The following is a 12,690-nucleotide window of genomic DNA, read 5'->3' on the forward strand; positions in this document are numbered from 1 at the left end:
TCCAAGGCAGTGCATAGTGCTCACAGGCTGAGCTGTCTTTATCAGCACAAAATTATTTTTGGACCTGTAGGCCCAAAAAAAGGGTGCGCTAAAGGGTGTGTTCGTTGCGGGGAGATCAGCTTTTCATGTTTTACTTCATTGCCTTATGCAGCCCTCTCTTTTACCATTTGGTCATCATGATAACTGAGATTCTGTTAATAGTGTATTAAGAAAACTCTTTTATGCTGACCATTTTTGGTGAACATAAGTGCTGTGTGTCATACCCTCTGTAATGCCTCTGGCCCTGAGGTTAAACGAAATAAATAAATAAAGCTCTTCTTAATCAGGTCAGTGTGCCGAGGAGAGTGGAAGTTTGTTACGTACTTATGCACACCAAGGTTTTTTTGTGATGTAAACATGTTCATACAAATTGTGGGTTCATGCATAAGCTTTGTGTATTTTTTATTTCTTTTTTTTTAGCCTGAAGCGTGGTTATCATGAACAAAAAAACCGTGTCAATATCTCGCACAGTAAATTTGAACACAACACTCAATTATAAGCTAAGAGTAAGAATGGCTGTTGTACGTAGAGGTTCAGCTAACTGGACCACTTGGAGCAAACGAAGAGACATGGCTCGGGTATAGTTATAGTCCCAACCCTACCTCATCCCTAATTTATCTTCTTCTAATCGGCAGTCCAGCATTTTGCTTTTCGCTACTCGTGCATTGTTCAGTAGATGGAGATATCACCAGAACCCAGCAAGCTCATATTTTGCACACAGGAATAATTGTTTGTTTGGAGGTAATTTTTTTTTTTGTGGGAATCGATTTGAGTATTGAATCCGTATTGACAGCTATGCACTGCAGACAAATTTATGCCACAAGTAATGGCATGCAAGTGAACTCATTACGTTATCATGTGAATGAGAGAGATGGAAAAAGTGCTTCTAGAGGAGCTATTAAGGTGTGGCAATACTCCAACAGCATGTGCAGGTGGCATGACCATGTTACACCGGCCAAAGCAAGACCCTCCGCAGTCCAACAGCACTTCATCACCTATGTGAATGTGCTGTCCATCCACCTTCAGCATGAAACAGTGCTGGGCTGAGCCAGTTAGACTAATAGAATGCTGAATTCTCAGCTACCTTGGTACTGCTAATCTTACATATTCCACCTTGGCCGCCGCTGTCTTGTATACATTGAGTGCAGATGTGTAATGAGTGTAACCGCGCCTTTACAAGAGTATAGCTTGGCATCAGTTGTACAGCAGCTGAGTGTTTTTACACTGACACAATTGGCACTAAGCTTTACCTGCAGCTAAAACTTCATGCTTATATGCTCTATCAGCATGAAGATATCTTTTTCTTGCTTCTCATGGCGGCCATGAGTTGTGCCAGCACTTCTTTCATGGCCGCAGCTGCTAGTGACACTGCTGCTTCAGCACTCTGCAAGCAAGCGTACAGAGGAGAAAAAATTTGGTGTTAACACAAGCACGAGTAGATGACAGAATACAGTAGACTTACTTTGAAATGAACTGAAGGTACCAGAGAACTTGTTCGTCTTATCAGATGTTCGTCTGAACAGGAGTGTCCCCCAAAAAGAATGTGAGCATGCTATGTGCGTGCAAATATATTTACATGAGAACAATTAATGGATAACATCACCTTGAATTGAGAGGATAATTACAAGTGGAGCATATATATGACAGTACACAGGTCACGTTATATTTCTTGAAACTGGCATTGGTTTAGTTTTCTTTTTATCGTCTTCTTTTTTGCTTTCTTTTTCATAGTGACTGCTAGTATTTACATTTTTTTTCCCCTGACATTATTTTTTACGCTCCAAGCACTGTGAAGGTGCCCAGCTAGGTAGCAGTGTGCCTGTCACTTATCTTGCTCCTTCCACGACATAGCTGCTGTCAGCTCTGCGAGCAGGTGCACCATGCACCTCTCCGTCTGCTTGCATGCAGTGCCCATATAGCATCAATATCTAGCCAGCTTCTCTGCACCATGATAACACATGTTGCAACATCTTGTCAGTTGAAAATTCTGCTCCCAACTGTTTAAGCCCTAAGTCCACGAGCGGGAGCTCGCCGCACTTGCGCACCTTTTAGTCTGCCGGAGGCAACGCATGGCACGTGACACACGCACTATGCTGAGATCTAGCATCTCTGTTCTGCACACTGTCAAAAGCGAAGTTGCCCTGCCTTTTCCGCAGTGACAACAAAGCTTCCCTTCAAGGGAACTCACCCCAGCAATACAGTTTTCTTGTGTCTTTGCATGAATGCGCGCAGAACCTACATCGTGAGGGTGGGCTTTCTTGCTTGGAAGCGTTTTATATTTTTTTCCTTTCCTCGACAGTGCCGTGTGGATGCCCTATGCATGCCATTGCGTGGGTTGCCGGGTTGCACAGTCGCTGTGAAAGTCCGTCTTAACCGAAGCATGCACAAAGCAGTTCATCTTAAGGAGGTTGTTTTTACATTCAGTCCTTTGGGGAACCAATCAAACGGTCCCGTGTTGTTCATCTTATCCGAGAACTTGTCTTAGCCAAGTTCATCTTAACCCTTACACTGCCGGGTTTTTTGCTCACCGCTGCACACTCCGTACCTAGTTCTTCTTGCATGTTAGTTTTCTGGAAATTTTATGCTAGTAACTCACCGGGATGCGTTACTAAGATAAGATGGGTCAACAGCATGCTCCTGAGGCTTGAACACCTTCTTCTTCCAGCAGAAATCTCATCCGCCAGATTTCCTTTTCTTACGAGGATTTTTCGGTGGCAGGGGCTCTTCATCGCTCTCATCACTCGACAAGGCACTTAAGTGGACTGCTTCCTCGTTGTCACTACCATCATCATCATCACCACCACCACCACCACCACCACCACCACCACCACCACCACCACCACCACCACCACACTGACTACACCCACTGCAGGGCAAAGGCCTCTCCCATGTCTCTCCAGTTAACCCTGTCCTTTGCCAGCTGCGTCCACCCTATGCCTGCAAAGTTCTTAATCTCATCTGTCCACCTAACCTTCTGCCGCCCCCTGCTATGCTTGCCTTCTGTAGGAATCCACTCCGTTAACCTTAAGGACCAACGGTTTTCTTGCCTTCGCATTACATGCCCTGCCCAAGCCCATTTCTTCCTCTTGTCTTGATTTCGACCAGGAGTCCGAATTTATAAGCAGTTCTTGAATTTCTTTGTCTGTCAAAGTGCGAATGCACGTGGCACACTGCCTCACCATGGCTGCCCTGCTCAGACAAAACTAAGTGGCGTGGATGTAGAAACATGCCCTTCATCTTTTGTTTAAAATTTACTGTACAAGTTCTATGAATTTACAGCGCCTTTCTATAGGTGGCACGACATGTTTGCATGTTCTTTCTTTTTTTTTGCACGAGTAATATCGGGAACTGCAAGGAGTGAGTTAAACAGCCAAAACGAGTTTACTTGGGGGAAGCAGGGTGTGTGCATGTGTGGTCACCCGAGTGAGTTATCTCGAGAGTGGCAGTGAAAAGATCAACAGACGTCCATTGTAATTTCACTTGAAAAGAGGGAGCAATGGTACAGGTGCACACACTGATAGCATGTGGTGCCATCGAATGTAAGCTGCATGCTCTGATTTTGGAGCGATGTAAAACAGCCAGCATGTTTTCAGGTATTCCTGTACAAAATTATTTTAATTTGGGAAAATGTGCAAAAATTTGTCGTAAAAGTTGGAGCAAGTGTTGCGTTGCTGTCGGAACCGGTCTTTGTATCTACCAGGTGTTACTATCCATGCAAAACCTCAGTGACACTGTCGCCTCGTGTGACAAATTGCAGGGAAGTGGAAGAAGTGCTGGTTATGTGCTTCACTCTTGTCCTGTTGCAGCTGTCGCGGGTGGTGCTGGACAGCCGGACCCCCCGGTGGGACCCTGGTGATCTGCGTCTGTGCCGCATCAAGGGCCCTGATCATTTGCTGCTCTTCCGGCAACTACAATGGCAGATGCTGCGCCTCGAGGCCCATGCACGGGGAGGAACCACCCCCGGGGGCGCACCACTGCGCCTCATCACCAATGGCGCCCGCTGCCGCATCGTGCTCAAAAAGCGCCTTGCCGGTCAGTGGGCGCTCAATCATTGCCATTTTAACATGATAGCATTAAGGCTCCCATTCTGCAGAAAATTCGGCATTGACCTTGTGAGCGAAAAAGCAGGTGGCCCTCCACTTAGGTCACGGGATCTTGTGATGCCATCACAACCTGCCCACCATGGCAGGTGGCAGTTAAATTAAAGGTTGGTCTTGAGAGGATCCTCGGGGAGAGCAACCTGGGTGTCACAAGCCCTACTGGTGGCTGTGTTTGAATCAGCCACCTGCCAGGGCAGTGGTGCATCTCTTAACCACTGCACCTGTGCACCAGGAGTGGTAGGAGGACCCCCTGTGGTCTACAAATGTAAAGTGGAGAGTGAGCAATTCCGCATACTATATGGGCATGTAGGGAGAACCTAAGTGAAGTGCTACGCAAAAAGAACCCCAGGCCGGTGAAGGGAGCCAAGAACGCTGTCGCATCATACCCTTAAGGCAGAGCTTAAGTGTCAGCTCAAACTTTTTTTCCCCTCTTAGGAGAGAGTTGGAAGTTGGTCTGGCCCCACATTGCAGTAACCTAAGAACAGGGTACAGAAAACTGGGAAGCAAGCTGTGTATTGATTAGGCAAGGCAAGGCTGTACCTACAAAACAAGAGGAATTCAGCAGCAACATACATGAATAGAATGACTGCCACCGGGTCATAACTGACCATTGAAACGGGGAGGGGTTAACTCTAGTTCGTGTTGACATGTAGTATTCAGTACTATATCACTTGCAGGCTTGCTTTCTGGACCTCCACTCACTGAACCCAACTGTCATTGACCCTTCAAACATTGTGGATGTGTGCCATTGACACTTGGCCTTTTGAGTTGTGTTGGGAGCTGGACCTGCTGTGTATTGTGCAGTTTGGTGTTTGCACCCAATGAATTAAATTTGTGAGCATGACTTAAGTGACATCGCAAGGCAACACAGAAAGCATTTTTAACAAAGTTCAGTTGAAAAACTATCCCGGATCAAAATAGCTAAGCAGTTTAATTTGTGTTTTGAATGTCCAGTAATTATTTGAGTTGTGTTGTGTTGGGTATTACGGCACATAGACAGCTAAGGCCATCATGTGCCAAGCTAAAGGTATAATATAATTAATTACTGATGTTTTCTCTCAGCATCTGCACACTCTGTTAAAACTGTGGCATTTAAAAGAGCAGTGCAAAATACATTGTTACTGGGAGGTCTGTAAGACCCACAGATTAGAAGTGGGGAAGGCCTGAAATCCAATCCAATCTAGCCATTACCTGTTCTACTACATGTCATCTTGAAGCCTCTTTGCAGTTTGTAGCATTGACTCACTTTTTCAGCATTAAGTGAGTGAAGAACTGCCTCAAATTATCTGGTTATGAACAGAGCACACGTACAGTAGAATCTCGTTACAACGAACTTCACGGGACCGCCGAATTTAAATCGTTATTTTGAAATATCGTAGTACTGAAAAACCATTATTTTCATGTCAGTAATGCATCACAAGAACTAAAATTACGTACCTTTGCAACAGATTTACGTGTTGGTAAGTAAATAATAAACGATAACGCTGGCCACAGTTTAACTACAATTTATTGCTTGAAGAAGCCTGTTATCTTCTTCTGGCGAGTAGACGACAAGCGCTGCAGGACGAACGCCTCCACATCCTCGACCTTCTGTGCACGTCATCGGGGACATCTTTGCAGCGCCCGAGGAAGGATCGGGTCTTCTCTAGAAAGACTAGGACATCCGAGCCGGAAACAATCTCTTCCTCTTCGTGCGCTGATCCAGTGTCGGCATCGTCTTCGTCGCTACTACATTCTTCTTGCTCACGCACATGATTCACGATGTCTTCGGTGGTGAGCTCCGCGGATGTAGCTGTCGCTATCCACATAATTCGAAAGTCGCTGTCCACATAAGTCTCTGTCCATGGTAGTTGCCCAGCCGCAGACGTTTTCTTGAGGGAGCCAGCGGCGACTCTCGATGTAGTTTTATGATCTTGTCCCGATCTTTGAGCATCGTTGCCATTGTTGACGGTGTAATGTCAAGCTCCCTGCACAAGTCCGCTTGCTTTTTTCCAGCAGCTGCGACAGAATGTCCGCTTTTTCTTTAAGCGAAAACTGGCGTCACTTCTTTTTAACGAGGGGGCCAGGAGAACTCATTGTCAGCAAAGCTAATGCACAACACAATCACAGCGCCGATAACTTTGCAGATCCTAACGTTCGCTGTCGACGTGGTGACACTGCACTGAATAGGCTTAAGACTACTGCGCAGTATGTGACCACACGCTGGATGGATGATAATGGCCTTGCCCTTTGTATCGGGTGGCAGCTTGCGCCGCCTAGCCTATATTCATGGCGATACCGCTGGGGTTGTATCCGTTGCAAAGAGTTCCCCAGCGCATAGCTGATGCTTCGGATGATGATGACAGGCGTCAGCTTCAGGGATTTGGTACGGAACTTCGACGGAACTTCGTAATAACGAAGCGTCTTGCTACGAATGCGAGATTAAATTACATACGTTATTCTGAAATATTCGGTAATTTGAAATTCGTAGTACTGAAAGTGTTTTTACATTGAAATTGTAGGCATTTTGGCGGGGATTTAAAAAAAATCGTAAATCTGAAAATTTCGTTAATCTGATGTTCGTAGTAACGAGATTTTACTGTATTATGTTTTGGGTATAATGAGATCTGTAGAGATTGGGGAGAAACTGGCTTAACATGCCTTGCTTAACCGTATTCTGTAAAGCTTATTGGATTATGTGTGGCTTATAAAAGAGTTTTCCCAACAGTAACTTGGAGCAACTTGGTGCTGTAAAGGGAGTTAAGAAAAGTTTGACTTGCCTTTCGAAGGAGACTTCCAGCAGTGAGGGCTAAAAGTGTTTCTCTCTTTGGAAGTGGCCAACAAGTGAGACTGCGCTCCTCATTTCGTTGTGGATGCCTTCCGCAGACTGCAGCCTCGTGGCTAGCCGGCTTGTACTGGTGCTAGACGAACTGCTGTGGGCATTGACCGATGCCCAGCTGGTGGCTGCCCTGCACCTGGGGCACTCCCTGGCTGCCCTGGTGCGGAAGGCGGCTGCTCAGGGACGACGACATCGGGCTGCCAGTTCCACCCTGCCCACACCCGACCACTTTTCGGCCCCCAGTGCGCCCTCCTCTCATCAGCGAGGGGGTGGAGGTGGGGGAGGGGGAGGGGCCCCCAAGAGCCCCCTGGTGGAGTTCTTCCGGCAGCATGACGTGCTCGAGACCTCCTACCACCTGTTCTGCACGCGCATTGACCTGCACCTGTGCGATGACATGGACCCCAAGGGTGAGCAGGGATATTCTTTCCCAAAGGAGTACTTTTGGGCATGGAATGTAATCACTCATTCATTCACACAGATGCATGCACTTGCTCATGCACACGTTAAAGCATGTGCGCCTCTCTAATCTCACTATGAAAAATTGCGTTGCTCTTTAACAAAGCTTTTATATTGAAGACTGAAATCTCTGTTAATTTTGTAACTGTTAATTATAGAACTGTATGCAGTGAAAGTGATGAAGGAGCATGTTAGCTGTGCCATACTTACCGCCTGTTTGTGACATCTGGGACCACCTAAGGGGGAAACAAAACAGCGATTAAAAATGGACCCTTGCCAAATTAAGCAAATGAGGTGCTGCATAGCACATGCAGACCAATGATGATGTGGATTTTCCATGACTTAGGTGGTGGGCCCGTACCCAGCCAACCAGACTATGTTTTTAGCACATTGCACCAGTTGTGTTGTGCCCGCATTGCTACGCAGTTCGCACTTATGGGGCATTGGGCTGCCATCGGCAATTTCGCATATTTTTCGTTGTCTGTGTGTGCGCGATGCCAGCCATGAAATGGAGAACTATCCCTTTTCCATGAAATAGGAAATTATCAAACATGTTGAGCGAGGTGAGGATAAATATTAAGTCACCACAGTGTACATGATTCCGTAAAGCACGCTGAGCACCATTTTGAAGAACAAGGCTGAAGTTTGGACTAAAAGGTGAAGAGATCCGGCACTCGCAGCGCCAGATGTGTACGCACAGCTGCGTATGAAGATGTTGAGGCAGCAATGTATATAAATGGTTCCTCGACTTTTGCCTCACCGTACACAACAGCTGTGCCCACCACAGCAGTACTAGTTTCAGCAACATTGTACATCACTTCCTGCCGCTGAACACTAGACCAATGCTTCAGCACTTGGAGCCTTGGGCCAGGGGATAATCCACACGTTTTTAAAGGTTAGTTGTAGGAAGCATCTTATTGAACGGCTCTTGCAGACCCTGAGTACTGGAAGAGACAAGAGACCTAAAACTCAACCTCTTAGACACCCTGTGTATGCTAAGTGGGTCGTGGAAAGATGTCAAAAATGAAAGAAACTACACAGAACAGCTTCCGACATTCTGGTCTCTGCTTTGCAGGAGAAGACTGAGCAAATTCTTTGTTGGGTGAGCTCGATAAAGCTGTCGCAGATCTTGATGATTTTTGGAACTAGGTATTCTAATTTCCTGGTGCTACTTGTAATATGGCAGCCAAGTGCGACTTTGTCTCTGCGGGCAACAACATTGAGACCGCGGGAGAGCATGCGGGCGAAGACATCATTGCCGATGTTGCGGATAACCAGGACACCACTGATGTGAATTGTAAAGGACTTGAGGGAACCTGTGCCCACGTGCTTCGACGTTGTTCGTGTGCTCAGCATGGTTCGTCGATATTGCTCAGCTGTTTGAAGTCCATTAATAACATTGAAAATTTTTTTCTCTGGAGAGTAAGATGTAGAAACAATAAATTCATGACTATTTCACTCGGTAATCTGCGCGCGGTAAGTGGCTATCATAGAAATATCATAGAAATAGAATAGAATAGGTTTTTTGCATCTCAGTATGTTTGTATGTTGTTAAATTTACTGCTACTTTTATATCAAATTACTAGGTGTTTGCGAATATTCGAAATTTTGAATACGAATCGAATATGTTTGATATTCGATTCGTATTCGAAAATTGATATTCGTGAATTTCCGAATACAGTAAAACCTCGTTAATTCGAAATCGCTTAATTCGAACTTCCGGTTAATTCGAACTGACGGCCGGGTCCCGGCAAAGCCCTGTGTATTTAAATGGGTCAAAACTCCCGATAATTCGAATATGCCGGTATCCACGTCGGTTAATTCGAACTAGGCGCCGATGGCTGGCATTGCCCCTCGCATATAGAAGTCACCTCGTAGCAAATACAATGCGCTGAAAATTTAAAAAAAATGCAGAATGATGAGAAAAAAATTAAGCCAGCACGCATGTCAGCACGCACGAGGCGAGACGTGAATTTCGTTGCCCGAACCAACCCTCCGGTGCATGCCGTAGCAGGTTTTCGCTGCCGGAGCGTCGAAGCATTGGCTTGTCTATTTTTGGCTGACGCGCGGTCACGCGGGTAGCCACCCTACCGCGGGCGCCGCCTATGCTCCGGCCACGGTGGCTCCGGCGCAAGCCGTTGCAGCAGGTCAACTAAAGGACTACCTTGCCGATTACTCGCTCAGCGATGTGTTCAATGCAGATGAAACCGCGCTTTATTTTAAGTTACTGCCGAACAAGACTGTCAGTTACAAAGGCGACACGTGTTCAGGCGGGAAGAGAAGCAAGGAAAGAGTGACGGTGTTGGTGTGCGCAAACGCGACTGGCACGGAACGGTGCCGCTTGCTAGTTATAGGCAAAGCAGCGAAGCCTCGCTGCTTTGCCTATAAAGAGACTAAAAACTCTCCCTGTTGATTATACTTTCAACAGAAAGTCGTGGATGACGCGAGCAATTTTCACGGATTGGCTGCGCACACTCGACAGGAAGTTCGCGGCACAGAACAGGAATGTTCTGTTGTTCGTCGACAACTGTTCAGCCCATTGCGACATCAGCGGACTGAAGGCGATCCGTCTGGCATTTCTGCCGAAAAATACTACGGCTGTGCTGCAGCCTATGGACCTTGGGGTTATTAAAAACCTCAAAACACTGTACAGGCGCCACCTCCTAGAGCGGATTCTTGTGTGTATGGACAGCGGCAAATCGTACGACGCCAATCTCCTCGGAGCCTGCCACATGCTGGCAACATCGTGGAATGGTGTCAAGGCGGACACAGTCGCGAACTGTTATCGAAAGTGCGGCTTCATTGAAGGCCCAGAAGCCTGCAGCACGGCAGAGCTGGATGCTCAGTGTGATGACTCCGTCGCGCTGCACCCTGCCTACGCTGCTTTATCGGAGGGTGTCGACTTCCAGAGCTTCGTAGACGTTGACAGCGGCGTGGAGACATCGGGGCCGTTAAGCGATGCCGAGATTATTGAAGCGGCCTGCGGTGACCAGATGCCGCACAACTCGGGCGCGGCGAGCACAGCTGACAGCGACGACGAGTCCGACGGAGGCGACGATCCATTGCCACCCCCGAGTGCATGTGAAACAGCGTCAGCACTTGATCTGGCTGCGCGCTACTTCTCCGCCGATGATAATTCGGACGCTGCGTTGGAGCTGTTGGGCAAGTTGCAGACGATGCTTGTCGAGTCACGGCAAAAAAAAACGAAAACAAATGCGCATCACCGATTATTTTTCTCTTTGATATGCTCTGCCAATCTGCTGTTAATAAACATGTTTTTGAAGCATAGTGTCATATTTAATCATTAAGCTTGCTGCTTACGCGAATGCATTTTGATGTTAGCTCCAACCGCATAAACAAATTAACTTTATTTCCTTCGACATTCGGGCTCTATGATTTTAATTCGCGCAATCGCCCGCCGCAAATGTGTAGTAGCGCGTAGTAAGAGATAACGATCTCAGATATGCCTGTTTTAGCTTCGGCCCGTGCTGCCGGGCGTGATGGCCGCTTTTTTTAGCGCCCCGCTCGTTAATTCAAACTCCGCTTAATTCGAACAATTTTCCGGTCCTCCTCGAGTTCGAATTAACGAGGTTTTACTGTATTTGAAAATCCCAGAATGCTCGCCAGCGATCGTATAATGCGCATACTTTCATACATTCGACCGTGGCAAAACCACAATATCTGGGCAAATTAGCCGATAATCGAGTTAAAAATTGCAGGAAAACATTACAGGTCCTGTCCCCTTTCTTCTCCGCCGTTTATCACGCAGACCGACCGCGTCCCGACGCCGCAAGGCTTCACCGCGTGAGAATTTCCCCAAGTGGACTTTCCCACGTCACCCGTGCTGCGAACAAGATGGCCGACGGCCCGCTTCGAGCAATCGTAACGCGAAATCGCGCTTTTTTTTAATCCTTCGGTAATACGTTACATATTTAATGCCCACATCCGAAGAATGCGTCCTGTCACCTTCATAACTCCCCGAGCGTGACTTCCGCCATCCCGTTTTGTAAACTATGCTATGCGGGAAAGCCTACTTGCGGAATGCCGCGGGAGCCTCCTGAAGGGGCGCGGTAGTCACAATAGGGCAAGCGATCCCATCAAAATCTCGCCTATTGCATGGTGCATTGCAGCCTGCACACCTCTTTAGCAGGCGTAACGGCAGGCGTGGCAACAATCGGAAGGTCTCTGTCGCTAGGGCAAAAAAATAGCCTGGCTGCGTAGTTTCGTTTTCAGGGCTTCACCGCTGCCCTGCGGCAACTTCAAATGTCGGCCCCGCGCATTCGCCGATAGTCCAGTCCCAGCTCCGCGCGGCTTATTTCTTTTTCCTTTTTAGAAACCAACTCACCGCTCTGACGCCAGTGTATGTTCCCCGGCCCCTTGCTTGCATTTGTGTTGTTATTCCAGCACTCCAAAATGGGTGACTCGTCACGGGCTTACAGGTGTTAGCGCGATAGAGCCACCTCATAAGGCCTTACTGCATCTTCAGCATATTCGGCAGCATTTGGGGGGGGGGGGGGGGGAATTTTTATTAACAGAGGCATTCGGATGAACCAAGCATTTCTTCCGGTCCCTTGAACTCCAAATGAATGAGGTTTGATAGTCATCATGTTATTTTTTTGTTGCCAGTCTTGTCATTTTATGGATTTTGTTTTCCATGACCTCATTATAGTTTGGATACTGTTATGCTGTCTAATGAAGTAGTATACATTTCTGTGCACATTGTTTTTTTATATGGTACTGAGGCAGACTAGTTTTGTTTATTTTAGTTGCAAACACCACACACTATTTTGAAAAAAAAATAAGGGCTACTACGTTTGCTTGCTCATCGTTTTCTGAAATTTTTTTTATACTGAACAGATATTTGATATTTGATTCGATATATGAAGCCATTTTTTCTTCATATTCGTATTCGATTCGTGATCGAAAATTTCAATATTCGCATACCCGTACAAATTACATGTTATATTGAACTCTTAGGCATGTTGTTGCGAGTTCGATATATGCGGGCGACTCTACCACATTTGAGGTTTTTTTTTAAAAAGTCATTGGTACAGCTGTGTACCCATTTTTTCCACAAAACCGGTTTCAAAACGGCTTGGAAGTGATGTCATTCAATTCCTAGATTCATTCTAAGTGCAATTTTACTATTTCCATGACATATTTATGTCACTAGGTTCTTGTCATTGCAGTTTTGCACTTTATTTCAGCCAAACTGCACCATGATATTTGAAGTTTATTTTGTGTGCTGCTAGGTATTCAGTGCCAAATTAATTTCCC

General features: G+C 46.5%; 1 protein-coding gene across 3 annotated transcripts in view; it reads left to right on the top strand.

Annotated features, from left to right (window-relative positions):
• The window catches only part of LOC144128048 (bridge-like lipid transfer protein family member 3A), a 70,531-nt gene that overhangs the window by 21,126 nt on the left and 36,715 nt on the right, over window positions 1–12,690 (top strand). For all 3 annotated transcript variants that reach the window (XR_013313670.1, XM_077661093.1, XM_077661092.1), the window contains exons 6-7: window positions 3,846–4,071; window positions 7,005–7,364. Coding sequence is in view for 2 of the 3 variants with exons in the window: in XM_077661093.1 (XP_077517219.1) it covers window positions 3,846–4,071; window positions 7,005–7,364 (586 nt within the window). In the remaining variant the exon portion in view is untranslated. The remainder of the gene's footprint in view (window positions 1–3,845; window positions 4,072–7,004; window positions 7,365–12,690) is intronic.

Source organism: Amblyomma americanum, chromosome 4 (assembly GCF_052857255.1).
Source record: "Amblyomma americanum isolate KBUSLIRL-KWMA chromosome 4, ASM5285725v1, whole genome shotgun sequence".
In the NCBI taxonomy this organism is placed as follows: Eukaryota; Metazoa; Arthropoda; class Arachnida; order Ixodida; family Ixodidae; genus Amblyomma; species Amblyomma americanum.